General features: G+C 61.0%; 2 protein-coding genes across 8 annotated transcripts in view; one reads left to right on the forward strand and one right to left on the reverse strand.

Moving 5' to 3' along the window:
- ACTN4 (actinin alpha 4) overlaps positions 1 to 11,758 on the forward strand; it is a 69,557-nt gene extending 57,799 nt beyond the window's left edge. For 3 of the 7 annotated variants that reach the window (XM_082709116.1, XM_082709117.1, XM_082709120.1), the window contains exons 12-21: positions 3,214 to 3,364; positions 5,569 to 5,677; positions 5,864 to 6,004; positions 6,079 to 6,261; positions 6,352 to 6,486; positions 7,358 to 7,537; positions 8,192 to 8,338; positions 9,173 to 9,253; positions 10,189 to 10,347; positions 10,454 to 11,758. In XM_082709116.1, coding sequence (XP_082565242.1) covers positions 3,214 to 3,364; positions 5,569 to 5,677; positions 5,864 to 6,004; positions 6,079 to 6,261; positions 6,352 to 6,486; positions 7,358 to 7,537; positions 8,192 to 8,338; positions 9,173 to 9,253; positions 10,189 to 10,347; positions 10,454 to 10,612 — 1,445 coding nt within the window. In that variant the 3' untranslated portion in view covers positions 10,613 to 11,758. Of the gene's footprint in view, positions 1 to 3,213; positions 3,365 to 5,568; positions 5,678 to 5,863; positions 6,005 to 6,078; positions 6,262 to 6,351; positions 6,487 to 7,357; positions 7,538 to 8,191; positions 8,339 to 9,172; positions 9,254 to 9,557; positions 9,624 to 10,188; positions 10,348 to 10,453 lie in introns of all 7 variants that reach the window. The other 4 variants (XM_082709121.1, XM_082709122.1, XM_082709118.1 and 1 more) reach the window with 2 other exon arrangements.
- On the reverse strand, positions 10,898 to 22,681 carry CAPN12 (calpain 12; the record flags this gene model as incomplete). The annotated part of the gene is made up of 20 exons (XM_082711116.1): positions 10,898 to 12,232; positions 12,317 to 12,375; positions 12,471 to 12,587; positions 14,897 to 14,975; positions 15,615 to 15,677; positions 15,778 to 15,860; positions 16,155 to 16,212; positions 16,692 to 16,751; positions 16,836 to 16,878; positions 17,016 to 17,239; positions 17,773 to 18,005; positions 18,086 to 18,249; positions 18,852 to 18,926; positions 19,007 to 19,092; positions 19,162 to 19,236; positions 19,996 to 20,164; positions 21,311 to 21,444; positions 21,624 to 21,742; positions 21,906 to 21,975; positions 22,445 to 22,681. 20 exons carry the CDS (start codon positions 22,679 to 22,681, stop codon positions 12,206 to 12,208), a joined length of 2,175 nt encoding a protein of 724 aa, XP_082567242.1. The 3' UTR covers positions 10,898 to 12,205.
- Positions 22,682 to 23,248: the final 567 nt, after the last annotated feature.

Here is a 23,248-nt window from a genome sequence, read left to right on the forward strand (position 1 = left end):
CCCCCTTTCCTGCTGCCTGGTGACACGCCTGTCATGCAGCTCTGGGTTCACCCAACCCTGGGCAGGAGGAACACTGTGGAGCTGAGCTGTCCCATCTGCTCTAACCTCTGAGGCTCCTTCCAGGTAGGCCCCTGTCTGGGTGGGCCGAGGCCATCCTCCAGGAGTACAGCCTAACCTCATCCCGGTTCCAGCAACAAGGGAACCCTTGTCCCTCTTTGCTGCTGTGTCTTCTTTGAGGATAGTGCCCCTGCTAGGCCAAGGCGGCAGGGGGTTGGGGATGTGTAGGATGGGCTCTCCCATCCTGGGAAGCCTGTGTTCAGATACTCTGCCTGTCTTTTCACTCCTACGCACTTTGTCAACTTGGACTTCACACAGAAGAGCCAGTGCTGGGTGGGCCTGTGTGCCCAAGCACGGTCCTTAAAGGCAGGTCCAGGGAGCCATCCCCCAGTTCAGCTGCCCACCCCAAGAGCTCTTCCTCTTGTTCAGGGGCCCGGGCCCCCGGAAGCAGGACTTCTTCCAGAAGGGTAGCCTGTGATGTCCACTGTTTCTCGGCAGCCCCACAGCTGCCTCGTCCCTTGGCTCTAGATGTGGAATTCCAGCACGTCCCTGGCCCTCACTCAGGACCCACACTGTGGTTGAGATTCCAAATCCCTGGGGTCTGAAAGCCTTCAGAAATGGGCCGGTGCCTGCGAAAGCCACGAGCCAGGACTCCCGCCCGTCCACTTGTGGCTGCCTCCTCCCCAACTGCCTTGCTGAGTTTAGTCTTCCTTGTGTGGCTCAGGGTGATGTCTCATCCCTCCACCCCACCATCCCCCATCAGGTCCTTGCTGAGCTTCTGGGGCTCCTCTAGCTAGTGGTCAGGCAACCCTGGCCTGGGCCAGATGCTGAGACCTACCGAGAGGCACCTGTGTGACCTGCCCACATGTCACCCTGCACAACCCGCAGCCTTGGGCCCACCTGCCCCATGTTCCTGGCCACAGAACCACTCATGCCCTTGTCACGTTAATGCGGGCTGTTGTTTTCAGCAGCAGCTGCTGGGCCCAGAGCCAAATCCTAATCCCTCCTCTGCTGGGAGGGCCATGCGGCAGCCGAGTGTCCACTGGGGAGTCCGCGGGGGCCAGGGGCACAGGCACCTCGACCTTGTAGCAGCGTGTACGTGCTGGAGGTGGGGGCGGGGAGCCATTTACTTCATTTGTTGATTGATTCCTTCCTTGATTCGGGTCTTCCTAGCCCAGTACTTTCGGGGGCAGGGCCGAGGCCCAGGGAGCCTCCTGTCAGAGGACCCTTGGGTGTGAGTAGATTTTACTGCATCTGTACGTCACACCTGTACTGTCTCCCATCCTCATTCGTGTCCTTCCTTCCATGGGCTCTGGACATCATGCCCTGGCGCTTCCCTTGTCAGCCTCTTGGCCCAGGTCGTCAGCCTTTGTCCCTTACCTGGAGCTACAGGGGGCCCAGGGTGGGTGTGTCCTGAGGCGGAGGGATGTGGGTGTGAGCCCCAGCCCACCCCCACCCCCCCGCCAGAGTTCTTTCCCTGGGAGTAACAGGGGCTGGCCTTCCCCACAGGCATTGAGAAGGTGGCTCAGCGTATAGCTGGGGCCCAACTGGTTCAGTGGCCTCCACATGCCCCTGTCCCTCCACCCCCACCAAGCACTTTGGCATCTGTCCCTGCCCCTCAACGGCAGCCTGGAACCCCCAGGTGGGCTTGTCTGCTCTCGTTCCCAAGGCCTAAAGCCACCCAGTTTTCAGCAGGGGAGGATAGACTCTTGGCCCCCTCTATAGCCCTGGAATCCCATGCCAGCAGCCTGCTTTCTCTGGAGGGCTGGGCCCAGAGAGGGGGTTGAGCCACCATAGTTCCAAGCCTCCCTCACCATCCCCCAACCGCCCGCAGGGGCAAGGGTCCATCTAGCTGCTGTGCCGCAGGTTTTGGATTGTCAGGGAGGAAAAATGGAAACGAGCCTCTGCATCCCCACTGCGGCTGCCCCTTGGCCTGACTCCAAGGCATCCGTGGCCACGGGCCGCTCCTCCCAACTCCCCCCATTACCCCCTTGCCAGCTCCCTTGCTGAAACTCTGCTGAGGCAGAGAAGTAGTAACCTACTATTTCGGGTTCCCACCCTTGGGAGAAAGCAATTTGGTGAAGGGAATTGCAAGCTTGCCTTTGTGGTTAAGCCTCCTGCCCCAGGGCTGAGGCGGCAGGGCCCAAGGAGCCTCTTTCCCAGGCTGCTGCCTCCTGTCACCCGTGCCAGGCCTGGTGCTCGGGGCCGCTGAGATGTGGATGGGCCTCACTCCGTGCCCATGCTGCTGGAGGCCTGAGACCAGGCTCTGGCCTGGGGCCCATTTCTTGAACGAGGGAACAGGTGGGGAAAGGCCTCGCGCCTGCCCACGGCGCATGCTGTACCAGGCAGGCAGCTGTTGGTCTCGTGCCCCAGAGCCAAGATGAGGTCTGGGTTTCTGAGCTGCCACCCCAGGGCTAGCCTGGCTCACCTGAAGCAGAGCACCTGTAGGAGGTGCTGGCCTCTCCCCACCCAGACTGGCCTCTCCCCACCCAGTTCTCTGTAATACCTTGCCATGCTTACAGGACTTCCTGGAGCTTCTCGCCTGGGGTGTATAATTAGCCAGGCTCCAGGACTAATAATAGCATGCCTCTCTTCCTTCAAAGGGCCTGACAGTGAGCCCCACCTCAGCATGCATGGAAGGCCCGTAGGTGTGTGACACTGAGGTGTGTGACAGGACCCCCTGCCCTAGGAGCCTGGCCCCAAGCATTGGGGGCAGGCCCAAGGGGTTGGGGCCATGGAGAGCTCTGGAACACGCATCCTGCTCCCACTCTGCGGAGGCCTGGGCTACAGCCCCAGCTGCTGGTCCAGGAGCTGGCCCTCCAGGGATGGGCGTCTCCCTTTCCAGCCACAGTGGCAGAGTCTGGTCCCTGCCATCCACTGATAGAGGGCCCTGAGTTTAGAACACATGGGTTGGATGAGGATATCTGTCTCAGGCTCCCTAGCCCCACAGTGTCTCCCAGCTTCATCCAGGATATAGGTAGGCTTAGAGATCCCTTAAAAAGGTAAGGAGAAAGTTACTGGAAGTTTCTTGTTCCCACAGCACCATGCTCGGTGAGGCAGGATGTGGGGTCTGGATCTCTTTTCCTGGGGTCAGACAGTCCCCTGGATTCCCACTGTGCTGTTGTCTAAACACCTCCCACCCTTTGCCCACCCCAGGGAAGGAGGCCATGCTGAAGCACCGGGACTATGAGACAGCAACCCTGTCAGATATCAAAGCTCTCATTCGCAAGCATGAGGCCTTTGAGAGCGACCTGGCCGCGCACCAGGACCGTGTGGAGCAGATCGCCGCAATTGCCCAGGAACTCAAGTACTCGAGGGGTCCCTGCTGGGAGTGGGGTGTGGCAGTGTCCTGGGGTCAAGCCTGCTTCGTGGCCTGAGTGGGCCCTCTCACCTCCCCCCTTTCATATGCCAGGGAGAGCCCTTAGAGGACAATGCCTTTTGCCTAGTTGGTCTTAACCCCAGATGAGAAACAGGCAGAAAGGAGATCTCTGACCGCCTTCCTGATGCTTTAGGCTCTAGGGGTCCGCAGGGCTCTACCTTTTGCCTGCCACACCACAGAGAGGTGCCCTGGCCCCCTGATGTGGGGGGCGGCCTACCCCCTGCCATTCCCACCCGCTCCTCCCAGAGGGGATCGGGCTGCACAGAGAGCCCATTGTTCTGCCCCGCCACTTCCCTTGCTTGCTGAGAATACACTTATTGTACGAGTTTCCAGGCTGCCGGGTTCTTCGCCCTCCCTTTCCCGCCCCAGTCAGATAAACTTGCGCGCACAGTTAGTACACCGAACCTCCAGAGCCAGTGAATGGGGCCTTATGCCACTGGCACGGCGGCCGCAGCAGGGAGGGCCCAGGGAGTGGGAGGCCTAGGCCATTACTTCATGGAAAATCCACAGGGCCTGGAGGGGCGGCACGGCTCCCAAAATAGCTGTCTGCTCAAAAATAGATTACTTGGCTGGAGCTGCCCTTTCCACAGACACCCCCCACCCTGCCAGTCATCCCTGAAGCTCTACTTATTTCTGTGAGGCTGGGGCTCAGCTGCGGTGCCTGGTGCAGCCCCACACCAGGCAGGGCCGGCTTCCTCCCTGACTCACTCCCTCTACTCTGCCCAGTTGCTCTGCGGCTTCCCTGTGCACTGAGCCAGAGGCAGGAGTGCTCTGTGGCTCCCCCAGGGGGCCCTCACCATCGTGGGAAGACGGTGTCCCTTGGGGTCTTGCCGCCTCTCGTAGGCTTGAGCCTCAGGGCCTGGCACGCCCAGCTGGAGGTGGGTGATGTCCATAGCGCCTGTGGGAGGTGGCATGAGGGCGTGTTCTGCTGCTGACAGGCGAGCCCCTGGGCACTGATGGGAAACAGGCCTGGGGAAGTCCTTGGCCAGCCTGCCTCCCAGGCACCGGGAGCAGGTGTGTGGCACCCACTCTCCAGAGTGGGGGGGGGCAGGCAGCCACTGAGGCAGCTTTTCTGGACAGTGGCCCTGCAGGAGGAAGGCAGGGCGATTTGGGGGTGCTGTCTGTTCCCCCGAAGATGAGTCAGAGGGCCAGGCACTAGCCAGGATGAGCCTGAGTAGACAGCCCGGCTAAGTGTTGGTGCAGAGTAATAATAGAAACTCAGAGCACTCAGTGTTCCACAGATACCCGCTCCTTTAATCGCCCGCAGCCCTGTGTTACGGAAGGGGAAACTGAGGCACAGAGAGGCTCAGGGGCTTGTCCACAGTCACACTGCTGGCGGGTAGCTGAGACAGGGGTGGAGCTCAGGCTGCCTGGCCCCTCTGGGGAGCCCAGCCATGGTCCCCAGCCCCATACCCCAGGTCCTGTTCTTCCTGGAGTTGTTCCCTGCTCTCCATCCCTCCCCAGGCCCCCAAGGTTTCGCCTGTACCTCCACTCTCTGGGAACCTCTTGCTAAGAGTATCCAGGGTCTGGAGCTCAGGAGGAAGGAATCCTGGGGCAAATAGGAGAAGAGCAGGGTCAGGAGGTCTGAGGGGCCAGGAACTATCATGTCTGCCCACTTCTCTTTTATATCTGTTATTAATTGCTTAGAACAATAGTGTGGGTTTGCTGCTCATTTTTTCTTCATGTTCATTAAAGTAAATCCCTTTAATCACTGTTAGTACATCTACTCAGAGGGGACCAAGGACTGCCCTCCACACTTCATGTGCCCTTAGTAACTGGATCTCCACAGTAACCCCACGCCCATTTCATAGATGGGAACATCAAGGTCTCCAGAATAGGTTATTCACACGCGTAGGGTGACACTGGTACAGAATCAAAGAGCCAGGATTCTGACCGGGGGAACTTGGCCCAGGAGCCCATTGTTTAAACCAGTGTGCTCTGCTGGACCTTTGGGTGACAGAAGCAGTACAGACACAGGCATTGTGGGGGTCCCCACGTTTGGGTGTCATGACAGCCAGGTCTCACGTGAGTCAGCAACTCCCCACCCCTCTGACCCTTCCCCTGCTCCCTGTCGGGTCTCATGGCCACGTGTCTGCCCTCCCCACCCCACCCCCGCCGCACCCCCCCAACAGTGAGCTGGACTACTATGACTCCCACAACGTCAACACCCGCTGCCAGAAGATCTGCGACCAGTGGGATGCCCTTGGCTCTCTGACCCAGAGTCGCAGGGAAGCTCTGGAGGTGAGGGGGTGGTGACATCACCCACGGAGCCCTATGCCCCTGGGGGTTGGTGGGAGCAGATGCCACCAGGACATCCGAACTTCCTCTCACTCACCTCAAGGGGATGTTCTCTGATCCCTTGGGTCCCCGGGCCACCAACCACTTGCTCGCTGACTGACCTCCCCGTCCCGTTCCTGCACACACCAGAAAACAGAGAAGCAGCTGGAGACCATTGACCAGCTGCACCTGGAGTATGCCAAGCGGGCCGCGCCCTTCAACAACTGGATGGAGAGCGCCATGGAGGACCTCCAGGACATGTTCATCGTGCACACCATCGAGGAGATCGAGGTCCGCAGCTGCCCGCGCACCCCAGGGGACCGCTGTGGACCTGGGCTGCCCTTCATGCCTCCTCCTCCTTCCAGGGCCTGATCTCAGCCCACGATCAGTTCAAGTCGACGCTGCCGGATGCCGACAGGGAGCGGGAGGCCATCTTGGCCATCCACAAGGAGGCCCAGAGGATCGCCGAGAGCAACCACATCAAACTATCGGGCAGCAACCCCTACACTACCGTCACCCCGCAGATCATCAACTCCAAGTGGGAGAAGGTAGGCAGGCTTGGCAGCAGGGCTGGGGCGGGCTAGCCGGGGGAAGGGCCACCCTGACCGCCATGGCTCACCACCCCCATCCTCCCCCAGGTGCAGCAGCTGGTGCCCAAGAGGGACCATGCGCTCCTGGAGGAGCAGAGCAAGCAGCAGTCCAACGAGCACCTCCGCCGCCAGTTCGCCAGCCAGGCCAACATCGTGGGGCCCTGGATCCAGACAAAGATGGAGGTGAGGGCCCATCGCCCCAGCCTAGCTGAGCTAGGAGCCGCTCTCAGGGCAGAGTGGGGGAGGATCCCCAGTTGTCTCTGGTGGGTCTGCCAGGGGCCCCGCTCTGGGAGTGAGGGCAGCCTCCTGGGATCGGTGTTGATGGAAGTGACAGCATGCTCCAGAGGGAAACCTGGTGGAGAAGTCAGGTAGGGGAGGGTTCGAGTCTCAGCTCTGCCTGCTGACCAGGGGGTCAGGTACAAGCGAACTTCTGCTCCTGGGTTTTTGCATCTCTAAAAAGGGATGGAAAGAGTCCTTTCATTACCTCGGCAATGCTTGGGCACCGCTCTGCAGCAGCTGCTGGACGAGCACTGGTGCTGGAACTAGGGTGGTCCGAGGGCAGACCCTTCCGGTGGGCTCACCAGTGAGCCTTGGGACCCGACCCTGGAATGTCTGCACAGATGCTGCTTACAGCCTGGGCACACCTTACAGAGCGTTCATTTCACCCAGGCTTCGAGCCAGGGCAGGGGTGGGGCTCCAGGCTGGCTCAGCTGCACCACCACCCTGGGAACCCCCGTTTTGGGGGCTTGTGCTCAGGAGCCCGGATTCCGAAGCCGGCCAGGCCTGGGTCTGGATCCTGACCCTGCCTCTTGCCGTGAGCAGTTGCTGTGTTTGGGCCTCAGTTTCCAGGCCTATCGCCGTCCTGGGCCTCACAGGGAGTTGGGGATGTGCACCGAGGTTAGGCCTGGCCTGCCTCAGCCCAGACACCGCCCTCTGGCGGCCTGTACTCCGGAGGGTGGACCCGGAGGGGACCATCAGCCCACAGCCGGCTTCCAGGCATGGGAGGGCCCCTCGGGAGGCCTCCTGCAGCCAGCAGCCCCCACCTTCTATGCAGGAGATCGGGCGCATCTCCATTGAGATGAACGGGACCCTGGAGGACCAACTGAGCCACCTGAAGCGGTACGAGCGCAGCATCGTGGACTACAAGCCGAACCTCGACCTGCTAGAGCAGCAACACCAGCTTATCCAGGAGGCCCTCATCTTCGACAACAAGCACACCAACTACACCATGGAGGTAAGGCCCGCCCAGTGCCCACGCCGGGGTCCCTGTGGCCGTGCAGGCCCGGCCTTGGGCCCAGTAGGAGAGGCGCCTGCCGTTTTCTCTCTCCTCTCTGTCCCTTTGAGTGAAAAGACTAGATCAAATGTTAACACGTTTCTAAGAAATCAGTTCCCACTGTTGCTTCCATCACTGTGACAACACGGCATTGGGACACGCTCCTCGGAGAGCTGGGAGCGGGAGGCCATCTTGGCCATCCACAAGGAGGCCCAAGTGGCCTGCCTCCCGCCCCCGTGGCCTCGTCCTTGCTGGGGGACACAGATTTGTGTGGGCACGCACTCGCTGTGGTCAGATTGACATGTCGGGGCTGGTTGGCAGCCTGACCTCATCCACAGTGACACCTCATGCCATCCAAGGGCGCTGATACCACAGAGAAACCCGGGTCCCCCCCCCACCAAGAGCCAGTTAAACATGCTGCCCTACCCCACTGGTCTGCGTGCTGTTACCCTGCTGCAGGGCAGAGTCAGGCAGGGGAGCATGGGGCCGGGTTGGCATTTGGGAGAGAGCCCAAGCCAGACACACACTGCGTGCGAGGAGAGTCCAGCCCTGAGTCCTAGTGGCAGCGGACCCCGCACTGGCTGGCCTGCACTCATGCCCTCGCTCTGCCCCCAGCACATCCGCGTGGGCTGGGAGCAGCTGCTCACCACCATCGCCCGCACCATCAATGAGGTCGAGAACCAGATCCTCACCCGTGATGCCAAGGGCATCAGCCAGGAGCAGATGCAGGAGTTCCGGGCCTCCTTCAACCACTTTGACAAGGTGAGCGGCTCCCTCTGCCCCTGGCGTCTTCCCTCCCCACTGTCATCGTCCCATCCTGCCACTTCCGTCTTTGCATCTGTTCGTTCACCTCACAGTGCTGAGTACTGGCCACTGCTCGCCGGGCCGGCAGGGCCCCAGCAGCTGAAGTGGGTGCACAGGGCCATCACCTTGACCTGCGGCCTGGGCATTTGTCCTTGGGAGGAGAAAGTTGGCAGCGGGGGGGTGGGTTCTAAATTCTGCCCCTGGGGCCATGCATCCTTGCCAACCACTGAGACCTCGGGACAGCCTGAGGCAGAGGACACCTGAGATTTGTGTGCTGCTCCTGCATCGAGTCCGCTGTAAAGATTCAGAAGGCCGGCTCCCATCTGGCGGGCCTACTAGGAAGGCCCTGAGCACCTGAGTTTGTTACAGTCCCCACCCACCCTTTGGGGCCCAACTGACCATCTGCCGGCCCCCTGTGGGCGAGAGTGTGCGTGCTCAGCTCCACACTGTCAGGCAGGGCCCCTGGTGTCCCAGATAGGACAGGTTGTCGTCTTCCACCCCAAATCCTGGAGGCAGGGAGAGCTCTCCCTTTCCTCCCCAGAGCCTTGGCCTCAATCCTCCATTCTACACCCCTCAGCTCCCTCCCCGGCTCTGGCCGAGGCGTTGGGCAGGCCTCTGCTCCCCCATCCCCAGCCATACCCTTGTCCATGTCCCCTCTAACTCTGTGTTTCCCCCGATGTGTTCCCCTCGCCCTGCCCTCTGCATGTGACCCCGGCCCCTCTCCCCACGTCTCCACGCTGGCCTGGTCTCCACGCCGCCCCTCGCACACACCTGCCTTCGGACGCCCGGCAGGACCACGGCGGGGCGCTGGGGCCGGAGGAGTTCAAGGCCTGCCTCATCAGCCTGGGCTACGACGTGGAGAATGATCGGCAGGTACGCGCCCCCCTGGGCCCCAGCGGACTGTGGCATTAACTGCTCTTCTTTCTCTCTCTCCTTCTCTCTGTCTCCCTCCCTCTCGCCATTCCACCCCTTGCCATGTGTGTGCCATTTCACTGGCTCTCTTGCCTCCTCCCTGCCCTGTGTCTCTCTGGACACCTTCCCCCTTACCTGGTCTCTCGGGGCCGCCTCTGTCTCCCCGGCTCCCGCCACTGTCCTGTTTCCCTGCTGTGCACATGGGGCGGCCCCTCTTGCCTACTCTGGGCCTGGCCTCCTCTGCTGTCCCTGCGTCCTCGAGCAGAAGCAGACAGGCAGCATGGACTCCGATGACTTCAGGGCTCTGCTTATCTCCACAGGATACAGCCTGGTATGCAGCCTCTGCCTCCCCCTCGCTGCTCTGCCTCTCTTCCTCCCCCACCCCCCGCGCAGCCTCCCCCTTCCTCCTCACCGCCGCCTCCTCGGGGATCCTCCCCAGCAGAGCAGCGCAGCCTTGCTGCCTTCTCCTCCACCTGTGCTGCTGCTGCTGGGCTGGGGTCTCTCCGACGACCCCCTGAGCCACCCACCTCCTTTCCTGGAAGTCTCCCGAGAGAGGAGGTCAGGCCTCTGGCTCCCTCCCCTTTTTCTTTCTCTTTCTCTCTTTCTTTCTTCCCCACCCTCCAGAGCTAAGTCATGAGCCTAGGGCTGAGGAGCAGTAGACCTATTTGATCCATTCCCCAACTCCCCACTTCCCAAAAACGTGGGTGGGAAGGAGCAGAGGGAGCAATCTGGGCAAGTGGGGCCCTGAGCCTGGGGAAGCTGAAACCCCTGGAGGCATGTGCCCTGGGGCCGGGCTCTGCTCTCCTGCTCTGTGGGGACAGCATCCAACCAGGCCATGCCCGGTTGTCCCACCTGACTCAAGTGCTGCCTGTCCCCCGCCCCACTCCCCCTTGCAGGGTGATGCCGAGTTCAACCGCATCATGAGTGTGGTTGACCCCAACCACAGCGGTCTCGTGACCTTCCAAGCCTTCATTGACTTCATGTCAAGGGAGACCACCGACACAGACACTGCCGACCAGGTCATCGCCTCCTTCAAGGTCCTGGCAGGGGACAAGGTAAGCAGTGTACCTCGGAGGCACCCCGGGGCTTGGCCCAGAGAAGCCCTGGCAACCAGGACTGGGCGGGTGGGGGTGGCCCACAGTCACACCCTGCCACCCCCAGAACTTCATCACGGCTGAGGAGCTGCGGAGAGAGCTGCCCCCGGACCAGGCCGAGTACTGCATCGCTCGCATGGCGCCCTACCAGGGCCCTGACGCCGTGCCTGGTGCCCTCGACTACAAGTCCTTCTCGACAGCGCTATATGGCGAGAGTGACCTGTGAGGCTCCCTGCTGGAGAAACCCTGACCGAACCCCCGTCCTCACAGCCTCCAGGAGGGGCTGGGGGAGCCCTCGGCCCTTCTACCCGCTGTGGGGGCCTCCCAGGTCCTGTTTTTCTGACTCTGTATCTATGCAAAGCGCTCTGTCAGTCTTCTCTGGGGGTGGGGGGTGGGCAGGGAGGGGCTGGGGCAGGCTCTCCCCTCTCTCCGTCAGTCGGCCCCCTCCCCCTGGATGGGGGTGAGGGAGACCTTTGGGGTCCACGCTTCTGGTCTGGTAAATGTGTAAGACGTGTTGTTTTGTTTTATAACTATGTGGAGGAGACAGTGGATTCCCACAGCGAAACAGGTCCCCTCCAGGCCCTAGGAATGCCCTCCACACCTTGTCCCTCTTTTGCCCGCCCCTTCCCTGTTCCCCACGAGGTCCCTTCAAGGCCTCCCACATCCAGGCCAAAGCCCTATGTGCCTTGTCCAGGAACCGCCCGGCCTGCGTTGGGCCCTACAGGGGCCCAGCAGAGGGCGACACAGCTGCCTGACATGGAAAGCGGACCCCGCCCCCTCCCTTCTTCCCAACTTGCAGTTGCCAGGAGATGAGGGGGTGCAACTCTGCACCTCCCCTTTTCTGCAACAGGAGTAGGGTTGGCAGACCAGCCTCTCAGCCCCAGCCGGTCCCCCACCTTGCTTTGTCCGGACCTGTGTTTCCGATTTTTTAAGGACCAAAAAACAAAACAAAAAAAAACCACAAAACAACAAAAAATCCACCAAAAAAAAAAAAAAACACTATAAAAAAAGGAATTAAAAACTTTCAGAGAATTACTATTTACTTTATTAACTTACGGATTTATTATATAAATATATATTCACCTAGCAACATATCTTCGCCGCCTCTTGCTCTCATAATGAAGACATAGCTGATTTGCTGCCCTCCCCCAGTCCCTCACTGAATTTTCTGTTGTCTGTCGTTGGGCATGGGTCTCTGGGACCCTCCTGAGGTGGAGGGTGGGCTGCCGGCCTGGCTGCCTGTTAGTTGATGGGTTTTGCTCCCTTCCCCCCTTTTTTGAGTTTATTCTGATTTGATTATTTTTTTCTCGGTTTCTGGATAAACCACCCTCTGGGGACAGGATAATAAAACATGTAATATTTTTAAGAAGGATTCCTACCGTGTTCTCTTTCTCTCTCCTCGTTCTCCGCTTCTTAGGAGAGCCACGGGAGAACCTCTTCCCAGAGCAAGGCTGAGCAAGGGAGATCCCTGTCTCCCCCAAGTGTGTAAACCTCAGTGCCACGGGGCACCTGCTTGAGGTCAGGCGCTGTCTCCAGTGCTAACTAGTGTGGCCTGCACCAGAAAAGGGCTGGGACTGTCCCTGCTTATAGGTGAGGAGGGCAGAGCATGGAGGCAGGGACCTGCCTGGCCGAGTGGTGGGGCCAGACCTTGCCCCCCGCCCCCGCCGGCTCCCAGGGCAGTAGAGCAGCAGACCCAGGTAGAGGGTTTGGTGTGGCTTAGACCCCCACCCTGTTGAACAAAGCCCAGTCCAGGCTGGACAAGGAGAACGGGCTCCTGGCAGCGCTTCGCCTCGAGCCGCAGGGGTTCCGTGCGGAGATCCTACGAGAAGGTGGCCACCTCTATCCACTGGGGGAGAGAAGACCCCTGGCTTGAGGCCGGGCTCTCCCGGGACTCCTGCCTGGCCCCCCGAGCCCCCCAGCCCCAGCTCACCTGTCTGCGGGTCAGGCAGACGACCCCCTCGCCTCCATCCAGGTGCCGGCTGCAGTGGCCTGCACAGAGCGGGCGGGTTGAGCGACCCCCACCCCACCAAGGCGCGTGCGAGTCCGTCCATCCCACCCCACCGCCCCCCACAGGCAGCACTCACGAAAGATGCAGGTGAGCTGGGCCGCACAGGACACGAAGCGCTCGAAGTCCACGCGCAGACGACTGTCCCGGTAGCGGCTCGTGAGGGCCTGGGTCAGCTGGTTGTTGAGGTGGAAGCCTAGGGCAAGCGGCCTATGAGCCCCCCCAGGGGGTCTGCCCACCCACCCCCCCCCCTTGGGCAGCTCCCTTCATGCCTCCGCCTCCACGCTCCGTTTCCGCACGTGACAGCCCTGACCCTACCAGGCCGGGACGCCATTAGATGGAGGGGTTGCCCGGCCCGGGCCCCTGGACCTGTGTGTCAGCCCCACATGGAGTCCGTTCCTTCACATCAGAGACCATTTCTGGACTTGAGAAATCACCTCTGACGAGAAATCACAACAGGCCTTCAAAAGCCAGAAACAGCGGCTCCTCCTCCGAGGCCCTGCAGGAGTCTGGCTGCAGGAGAGCACCCCCGACCCTGTGTCCAGATCCGCGGTTCTGAGGACAAGGTCCTGGCTTCCGCTGCTGCCTCAAACCAACCTGTGCCCTGCTCTGTGCCCGCATTCGCTGTTAGGTCTTTGTCCCGTCTGTGCCTTGTTCTAGCTGCTGGGGGCCGGGGGAGCCTGGGGCCAGCAGCCCTGCCTTAGCCGCATGACCTCCCAGGCCCTCCATCCCGAGTCGGGCCCAGAAGCCCTCAGCTGCCACCTCAGACACAGCTTTTCTGACCACTCTCAGCGCCCCCGGTGCGGGCTCCTGGCTGGGATCCTCCCGTACCCAGGAAATCCCTCACCTGGTTTAGTAGGTCCTGGTGACTGTGATTCCTAGCTACCCCTCCCCACGGGCCCCATTGTCCTCATTGTCCTTAGTGGGCTGCTGGCCTGCGCAGCTTGCGCAGACCACACCTCACCCACCCCTCCCCCAACTCCTGCACTTGGACCTTGTGCTCCATCTTGCCTCCCTTGCACGCGATGTTCCTTCTGCTCAGAGCACTGCTACTCCTCTTACCCTGGCCCCTCCGGGAAGCCTCCAAGCAGGGAGCGCCCCCACTCTTCACCTGCAGCCCCAATGCCTGCCCTGATGCCTCTGAGCGGTCACTGTCCTTGGAGGCCAAGGGAGGGAAGGGCGGGATCTCTGGCCCCCCAGCCTCAGCCGGCACAGCCTGGAGCAGAGCAGGGGTTTGGGGGAGGCTGGTGGTGCAGAGCATGGCTGAGGGGCGGCAGGTCATCTTTGCCAGTCCCCCGCACTGATCTGTCCCCCACATCCAGGGCTCTGGAGCTTGCTTCCTGCTGGTCTACTCCCTGGTCCTCCCCCTTACACAGTGTGTCCCTGTCCTCTGGCCATCCTCACACCCTGACGCTGGACCTGCCTCATCCTCCTCACTCTCATACACATTAAAGAAAAAAATTTGTTTTAAAGACCCTAGATGCTCACGAGACCTCATGGGGCTTTACTGCCTCCCTCCACTGATCTCTCATCTGTGACCACCCTCCGTCCACCAGCCACACTAGCCTCATTTCCAAGACCTGGCACCCTGAAGCTGTTCCAGCGGGGCTCATGCTCTCACCTCAGGGCCTTTGTACTAGCTGTTCCTTCTGTCAAGACTACACCTGCCACCATGTCCCCTAGACTCAGTCCCCTTCCATCAGGTCTGCTCAAACAGTACCTGGGTCCTTCCCTGAGAACTGTGCCTCTGGCCACAAGCCCCTCCCCCGCCACCCCCCTTCTCTTTCCTCCATAGTTGACCATCTGACACAGACATTCTGCTTGTCTGTCTGTACCGCCAGGACCCCACCCCACTCTAAGAGCATTTCCTCAGTCTCCTGCCTGGAAGAATGCCAAGAATGTGCACCAGGTGCCCAGTAACCCCGACAAGTGGTGGCAGCTTTCCATCGGCCCTCACCCTCTTGCCTCTGCTGCTGTGCACCTGGGACTCCGTGTCTGCCCGTCTGCCACACCTCCCAACATTCTCGCTCCCTCTGGGCTTCTCAGACTGGGGAACAGCAAGGCAGCAGCCTCCCGCCAGGTGGCAGCCTCCCACCTCCCCTTGTCGGAGGAGCCCTGGGATCGGGGCTGGGGGACTGGGAGCCCCTTCCAGTCCCAGCCCCTCCATGCGTGGACTCAACTTGCTAGGGAGCCCAGGAAAAGCTTTGCTCCCTGGCTCCGCCCCCTGGGAGGATTTTGTGCCACACAGACGGAGGGGACTGTCCTACCTCCTTTCTGAAACCCTTCCCGGGGCCCTCTGGGCCCTCTGCACACAGTCGGGAGCTGAGTGCCTGCACCACCACCACCACCCCTCCACCACCCCTGCCCCTGGCCCCGGCAAGAGCTGGTAACAAACTACGTGGGCTTCGAGACTGGCGATGGGTGAGCAGAGCACAGAGCATCGGAGGGGGAGCACAGCCTGTCCCCAGACACCCTACCCCACCCCCACCCCTGCCCCCGCCATACCTGCCGCATTCAGTGCCAGCCTCAGTTCATAGGAGTTCATGGTTCCAGAGGCATCCTCATCGAACTTGTTGAATGTGGCCTGGGTCAGGAGCTATAGGTCAGTCCCAACTCCTGGCCCTCCCTAGGAGGCCAGTCAGCCTTGGTTCCCACCCCAGCTCCCTTTCTTCCTGGCCTGGTGCCCTGGGCAAGCAGCTCTGCCTCTCTGAGCCCACCTCACAGTCTCTAAAATGGGAATAGTAGTAACAGCTAGAATAGGGTCGTGAGGACAAGCTGAGATTCTACCCACAAGGAGCTCCGTGAGGGCTCAGCAAACAGCAGCTTACTGCTCACCAGTACAGGGAGGCTTGGACCCTTTCCTCCTCCCCAGGACCCAGGGCAGTGGGAATGAATGCCTCCCACTAGCAAAGGCCTCTCAGAGGGGAGGTGACTTGCCTGAGTTCACACACCCAGAGAGGGGCTGAGCCGGGAGCTAGGACTTCAACCCCAGACCAGAACCTGTGCTTTCCATCCCCAAGCTATTTAGTGCCCCGAAGGGACCACAGAAGGGCAGATGCAGCAAGGGCTTCCCAGCCAGATCCCTCCAAGCTGTCCCTCAAGGTGGATGCGGCCCACGTTCTCCCCTGGGATCCTGCTAGTTAGCAGAGCACCTATGTCCTGACTAGTAACAGTGCTTCACCTTCCTGGAGGAGGTGCCCCCCCCAAAAACTTCCGACCTTACCTGCCACTCCAGGAGATGGCCCCAGAGCTGCTGGAAGTGATGCAGGGTGAGGCTCTGTCCGTTCTGGGGAGGAGGCAGCTGGTTAAAATCCATATCCCCAGGAGGGGGACAGAGGCCCCAACATCCCCACCCTCTCTACCCAGACACTGTCCCCTTCGTATACCCCAAAACAGCACAGCAGCTGCTCACAGGTCCTGAGCCCAATCTCGGCAGAGGTCCGGGCGGAGGTCCGGGCATGGGCCCTGGCTACAGGAAACAGAAAAACCCCAGTACTTCCTGCGTGTTAACCGTCACTGGGATCTGAGCCCAGGCAAGGGGGTTCCAAGTCCCCTCATGGAAGCTACACTCCCTGCCTCCCTGAGAGAAAGGGAGGTCTTATGGGTGGTCATGGCCTTGGCCCTGAGTCCTGCCACAGGATCCACATGTTGTGGGAAGACACTGTCAGGCTGAGTGCAGGGCTCCCGTGGCCTGACTCCCCTCGGCATCATGGATTGACACACCTAGGGGGCTCCGTGGGGTCCGCCCCCATCTGCAACTCACCAGGCTCCAGGGCAATACTTAATAAGGTCTGGAGCTGAGAGGCGCTGAGTGCTTCCTCCTGGTCAAGGAGAAAGCCAGTGGTGAGGCTACTCACTCAGGCAGCCATTCGACACAGCCCCTTTAGCCTGCTGGGCGGTGCTGGGGACACAGCAGAGACAGTACTCATGGTCCAGGGGGAGAGAGACACCTGTCCCCAGAGCAGTCAGGGCTGCAGGGGGGAAGCACTGGGCTGTGGGAGTCCACAGCCAGCATGCAGCTGACCATCCTGGGGGAGAATCCCAGAGATTCCAGGAAATCCCACAGGAGAAAGACGAGGCCATAGCCAGGGCAGGGGACAAGGAGAAGGCAGTCCAGGCAGAGGCACAGAGAGAGCAAAGGCCCTGAGGCAGGGATGAGCAGTGAGCATTTTGAGAGTAAAGAGGAGATTTAAGCACAGAGAGAAACTAAAGCAAAATGAGACACACACACACCCCAGGATAAGGAAGGGGCCCCCAGAGGAAGGGTGAACCCCTATTAGCCCTGGCCCGGCCCCCTCACCTCTCCTGCCAATTCCTGAAACAGCTGCTCTAGCCCCAGTTCCAGAGGCATGTACGGGACCTGTGGGCAGGGGGAGTTCAGTGAGGGCGGAGCAGACCTCTACCCGCCCCCCGCCCCCCATCCCCCACTCTGGCAGCCCCGCACCATGAGGGCCTGCAGGTCGGCGCTGATGACGTCATCAATCTCCCTGCCAATGACAAGGGGAGTCGGGGAGTCGGGGGTAGGTCCCCGGGCCAATCCCCTTGGGGAAGAGGGATGTCCCGAGGTCCTGGGGCTCCGGTCAGGGGAACCCCGAGGGGGCGGGTCTGGGACACCCCGGCTCACACAGCGGTGTGACGGCGCTCTGAGAAGACGCGCAGCGTGAAGTCGGCCTCGTCGCCGGCGTGGGCGGCGCTGGGCACCACCAGGTAGTGGCCGGGGCGCAGGCGGCAGCGGCGGCTCACGTCGCGGCGGGCGCAGAAGGGCGAGCGGTCAGCGCGCAGCAGGCCCGGCAGGAGCTCGCGGCTGCGCGGGGAGTCCCACAGGCCCAGCAGCTGCGGGCAGGGGCGCTGAGCTCCAGCTCCCACCCGCCCGCCCGCCCGCAGCTGCTCCCGCCTGGCCTCGCCCTCCCCACTCCGCCACGCCACCGCCTGGCCGAGCCCCCCGGCAGCCCGGTGAACCTGCGCCCGGGGTCCCCACGGAGACCCACCTCCTCTGGGATCTGGAAGAAGCAAGAGCAAGAGGGTGAGGGCCCACGGCGGTGGCGGCCACCCTTCAGAGTCCCCTCCACACCTCCTTTGCTTTTCTTCCCCTTCCCCCTGGCCCCCGTCCCCGACCTGCTGGACCCCCTCCCATTGGTGCCCCCACGGCCCCTCTCTGCTCCGCAGCCCCCCTCCCTGGTTCTCAGCGCCTCGGACTCTCCGCTGCACTGCTAACGGACCCCCGGCGCTCTCTGCGCCCTCCCGACCTCAGTTTCTCCCTGAACCCTCGCCTAGTTCCCCCAGCCCTCTCGCTCCAGTCTCTGAGCCCCACGCCCCGGGCTTTCCCAGCCCCCTCCGTGGCTCCCTGTCCCCGCTGCTCCCGCCCAGCCCCGGGGTCCCACCTGGAACACGTGGAAGCCCACAGTGAGGTAGGTGAGGCCCTGAGCCCTCAGGCGCCGCCGATTACGCTGGATGAGTGACAGAAGGACAGTGCACTTGGGGATGCGCCCCCCCCTGGCCGGGCCCCACGCTCCTGCTGCCCCCCAGCCCCCCCAAGGCCCCTCCTCATCATCATCTTCCTCCTCATCAGGCTCCAGCAGCGTCAGTCGGAACTGGGGGTTGGTCCAGAAGGTTTCTAACAGAAAAGAAAGAAATGGGGTACCCCGGCCTGCCACAGCCCACCCTCTCCCCTGCCAGGCATCCCCCAGGCCTCACCGGTGCCGGGAAGGCTCCCGCCAGAGTTGAAACCACGCACCCAGCGGCCTTGGAAGATGTGGATGTGCCAGCCGCCTCCAGCGGGGCTGGGGCCTAGCACCTCTGGGCTCAGCGAGCAGATCTGGACGGTGTTGAAGTGGCGGAGGAAGTCCTTCAGCTCCATCCTGCACAGGGGTGGGCGGTCAGACTCTCCCCAGGGCTCCAGTCTCCCAGACATCTCAGGACCCCAGAATGACCCCCAAGTCACAATCCCCAAGTTCTCTAATCATCACCAAGTACCCCTCTGTCTGCCAAATAGTACCCTGTCTCCAGAAATGGCCTCCAGATCCCAGCGCCCTCCAGCCCCACCCCCCACGATTTCTCCAAGTCCCCAGAAATGCCCCATGTATAGTCAAGACCCACACACTCCCCCCACCTATTGTCAAATTGTCTTCAGCCCCCAAATATCAAGACCCTCAGACTTTCAACTTCCAACAAGCATCCTTCAGCCCCTCAGCAGCACCAAACACACAGAAATGTCCCAGATGTCACCAAGCCTCCCCCAATTACCCACCCCCTTCAACCCTCCAAAAATTACTGCGCCTCCCAGTTCCCCTAATATTGCTGCTAATCAACTCCCCCAAATAGAGCGCAACCCCAAAGTTACCACCACAAGGACAGTTTCTATGACCCCATCCCCTATCCCTTCAAGCAGGCCTCGCCCCCTCCGTGCACCCCTTTGGCCTGGGGCTGGTCCAGAGGTGGGCGGGGACCTTGGACCACTCACCAGAACTCGCCATCCTCCTTTTTCACCAGCAGGGCCTCTCGCCACTCTGCAGGGAGCGCGTCCCAGCGCGGGCAGCTGGGGAGATGGGGTTGTGAGGACTGGGCGGGGGGGGTCTGAGCTCCCCGACCTGATCCTCTCCCCCAAATCCATCCTACCTGTCGCTCCAGGCCCCAGTCCACTCCACACGGCCCCATGGGTTCCGGAGCCGCAGCAGCCGCACCTTGGTGAAGCCCAGGGTCACCTGAGGGCAGCATGGTCAGTGGGGGTGGTTCTGGGGCCCCCCTGCAGCCCGCTCGTGGGGGATACTCACCTTGTACGTGCCCGTGACGGAGTACGCGTGTCCCTTCACCAACCCATCTTCTGTGCGGTACTCACCCCGATCGCTCTGAGTAGAGGGCAGGGGACGGTGAGGTCATGGTGGGGGACACAAGCGTGGCTGCTCTTCTCTGCCCCTCACCTCCCCTCACCCCAGCCTCCTGCCACCAAAGCTCCCAACTGAAAGACATGGGGCTCCGAAAGGGCAAAGGATTGGTGAGTGAAGGCGAGAGAGGAAGATGGAGAAAAGACAAAAATACGTGAAGGGAACAGAGACGCAGAACAGGCAGGTGGACCAAAAGAGGCAGAGAAACATGAAGGACAGGGAGTCAGTCAGTGAGCACAGGATTAAGCAAAGAAGAAGCGAAGGAGTTAGACCAACTCAGTGAACAATTGAGCATGCGACTGGGTCACAGATGAACGCGGGACTCCAGCCGAGCCTGTGGAAATCTATTCTAGGCCTTCTGCTGAAATTCTCAGAAAGAAGCTTTGCCATTTTTTTTTAAACTACTGAGGGGTGGTAGGAGGGCCCCTGCAGCTGTGGGGGCCCCTTTTGTGGCCATGAAGGGAATGCCTGCCCAGGAGTGAAGCTAACCCAGAACAAGGAATAGAAAAAACACATTCTCCACATCTGCTAAGCACCTGGATTCAGCTATGCCTGAAGCTTGTTTATTGAGAGCAAATAAATCGCCTTTGACTTGCTCGAGTTTGATGGGTGGGGGTACTAGCCAACAATGAACACAGACAGGAGGACACAGGCCACCTCCCCACTGCAGCCCTGACTGTGCTCTGGCCCTGGTGGGGGTCTCGGTGCCAGTCAGGCTCTCACCAGGGCGGTGGCTCCCACGAGGGACTCCTTGGCCAGGGCATGGCGCACGGCAGAGAAGAGCCCTGGGATGTCTTGCCTCAGGTAGAGCACCTCGCCCACGCCGCCTGTGAAGTCTACAAAAGCCTCATTCATGTGGCCGCCTCGCATCACCTCATAGGAACCGTGGAGCCTGAGGAAGCAGGTGTTGGGGGAGTGTCTGAGGCCTGCATGAGCATCTCACACACACCCCTGGGATCTGGGGGCCTCTGGCCCGGGGCATGGGGGGCCTGGGGATTATCCCTGACATTTGCAGACTCCTGAGGTGGCCTGCGGTTCACTCTGGAAGCCCTTGGAAATCAGGCCTGTGGTCCCTGGGCCATTAGGACTGGGCATTTGGGGGGATCACAGGAGAACTCCGTCAGAATTCTGGGCATCCTGGGGCTATCTCTGAAACTCTGAGTCTCCGGGAGATGCCTGCTTTGGGGGTAATCTCTGTGCACTTGTCAGGGATTTCAGAGCCTCGGGATGGAGAAAAGCAAAAATCGAAGTTTCCAGGGATTACAGTCATATTTGAGAGGTGTGGGGTGCCTGGCGGGGGCTCAGTAAGTTAAGCGCCTGTCTCTGGCTCAGGTCATGAGCTCAGGGTCCTGGGATGGAGCCCCGTGTTGGTCTTCCTGCTCAGCAGGGAGTCTGCTTCTCTGTGCTCCCCTGCCCCGGACTTGTTCTCTTTCTTTCTTTCTCTCTCTCTTTCTCTCTCTCTCTCTCTCTCTCTCTCTCTCTCTCTCTCTCTCTCTCGCGTGCCTGGGTGGCTCAGTGGTTTGGGCCGCTGCCTTCAGCTCGGGTCATGATCTCGGGGTCCTGGGATCGAGTCCCGCATCGGGCTCTCTGCTCAGCGGGGAGCCTGCTCCCTCCTTTCTCTCTCTCTGCCTACTTGTGATCTCTCTCTCTGTCAAATAAATAAATAAAATCTTAAAAAAAAATAAAAAAATAAAATCTTAAAAATTTGGGAGATGCTTTGGGTTTCTCAATGGATCAGGAGAGAGCTTCTGAGATTACAGGCCCCCAAGGGGATAAATCTTGGGTTTAGCGATTCCGGGGCCTGAGAGATGAGATTTCAGGCTCCTGGACTGTGAGTATCGTGGGTCTCTAGGAACGTGCCTCTAGGGAAAGGGAAGTGTCTAGGATTTGGAGGGAGGTCCTCAGGGGATGGTGTGACATTAAGGTCCTGAGCACCGTGACTTGGTGCAGGACCCCTGGAAGGGTGTCTAGAGGATCCCAGAAGCTGGGGGTCTCTGGGGTTCCCTTGCCGGCTGGGCAGGTGTTCCAGAGTCCTTACTTGGCATAGGCCTTCTCCAGCAGCGGGGCCCAGAACTCGTTCCTCTGATGCGAGCGCACAAACATCAGCTTCCCTTCACGCACCGGCAGCCTGTCGTCCACCACAACATCCACCCAGCGGCCAAACTGCCAGAGCTGGTGGGAGAAGGGCAGGGTGCAGGCTTGGCTCCCAGCTCGCAACTGTGCCTGGACCCCATCCTCTGACCCCCAGCCCTACTGCACCAGTCTGAGAATTACAGCCCCCAGGCAACCAAGCCAACTAGGAGATCTGTGGTCCCATGGGGGATATGGAGGCACAAACCAAGGATCTTTACCTGGAAATGGAAGACACCTGCATAGTCATCTTGGAAACCCTGTCCAGGGGGGACCACCCGGCACAGGAGTCGGGGATACAGAGTGAGGGAGGCAGCAGCCGCAAGAAACCAGCAGTTACCTGGGAGGAAGGCCGAGGACGGGTTAAGGATGGAAAGGGGGAGACTGGGTCTCCCCTGGGGAGAGGAGAGTCTGAGGGGTGGACCCAGGGGCCGCCGAGCTGCAGGAGCCCAGCTACAGCCTCTGCCAGATCTGGGAGCCCAGGATGGGTTCTGGGGTCTTACCTAGGCGCCCCTGACACACATCTGTTCGGCTCATGTCCTCACAGATGAACTGGGGCTCAGCGCAAAACTCCTGGGGGGCATGGGGAGAGTCCGGGCCTCAGCCAGGAAAAGGAGAGAAGGAGCGACTGAGAGGTCCAACGCCTGGGTCCCCTCCTGCCCTCACTGCTCCAGAGTAATGAGCACCTCCAACCCCAAGAGAGGCTTGTAAAGCCTGTGGGCAGGCATCTGGGCTTCTCCAGACCCCACAGTCAGAACTCTCAGCCCTCCTCTTCACATCCAGGCCCCCAGCCCCTCCTCCCTCAGACCCAGGAGCCCAGCCCCCAGCCCCTCCTCCCTCAGAAACAGGGGCCCAGCCCCCCCACAGCCCCCTCCTCCCTCAGACCCAGGAGCCCAGCCCCCAGCCCCTCCTCCCTCAGATCCAGGGGCCCAGCCCCCCCACAGCCCCCTCCTTCCTCAGACCCAGGAGCCCAGCCCCCCCCCCAGCCCCTCCTCCCTCAGACCCAGGAGCCCAGCCCCCACAGCCCCCAGCCACACATTACATGGGGTCTCTTCCATTCCACCCCTTTCGCCTTCTCCGAGTCTGGCCCCAGCTCATCGTAGCCAAGGGCATCAGGGCCAGCAGGGAAGTAGGGATCTCGGAACAGGATCCCCTCCTCCAGGCAGGCTGCTCGGATGGCCTCGAATCTCTGGCCCCGAAAGGGCTTCGGGCCTCTGGTTCCGGGCGCTGCCTCTTCGTCCACCAGCTGGATGGTGACCCGTCCGCTGCCACACGCCATCCGGACAGTCTGCACTCAGAGCCTGGCCTCAGGCTCTTTAACCTCCTGACTCACAGGGGCGGAGCTTCCCCTCCATCTGAGCCCCAATGGGGGTCTTTAGGCCACGGGGAGCTGGCCCTTGTTAATACTAATTGATGGTTTGGGGTGCCACGGAGCAGGGGACGCCTCTGCAGTGGTTTCCTCCCCAGGGCGTGGGGCCTTCAGTTGTGGCCAGGGTGGAAGCTTAATGGGCTTGGCCCACAGCAAGAGGGAAGGCGGGCAGAGCTGAGGGAGGACTGGCCAACCCTGAGAGAGGGCCTGGAAAGAGGTCAGTGTGGGGGTGTGTTTCTGCCATCTTGCCCCTGCCTCTCCCTCTGCGGGGTTGGGGGTGTGGGGGGCAGGGAGGGGTGGCACACTGACCCTGCGTCTCCATTTCTCCCTGTCTCTCCATCTGCCAGTTTCTTTTTTTTTTTTTAAGATTTTATTTATTTATTTGACAGAGATCACAAGTAGGCAGAGAGGCAGGCAGAGAGAGAGAGAGAGGAGGAAGCAGGCTCCCGGCTGAGCAGAGAGCCCCATGCGGGGCTC

Source organism: Mustela nivalis (assembly GCF_964662115.1).
Source record: "Mustela nivalis genome assembly, chromosome: 18".
NCBI lineage: Eukaryota > Metazoa > Chordata > Mammalia > Carnivora > Mustelidae > Mustela > Mustela nivalis.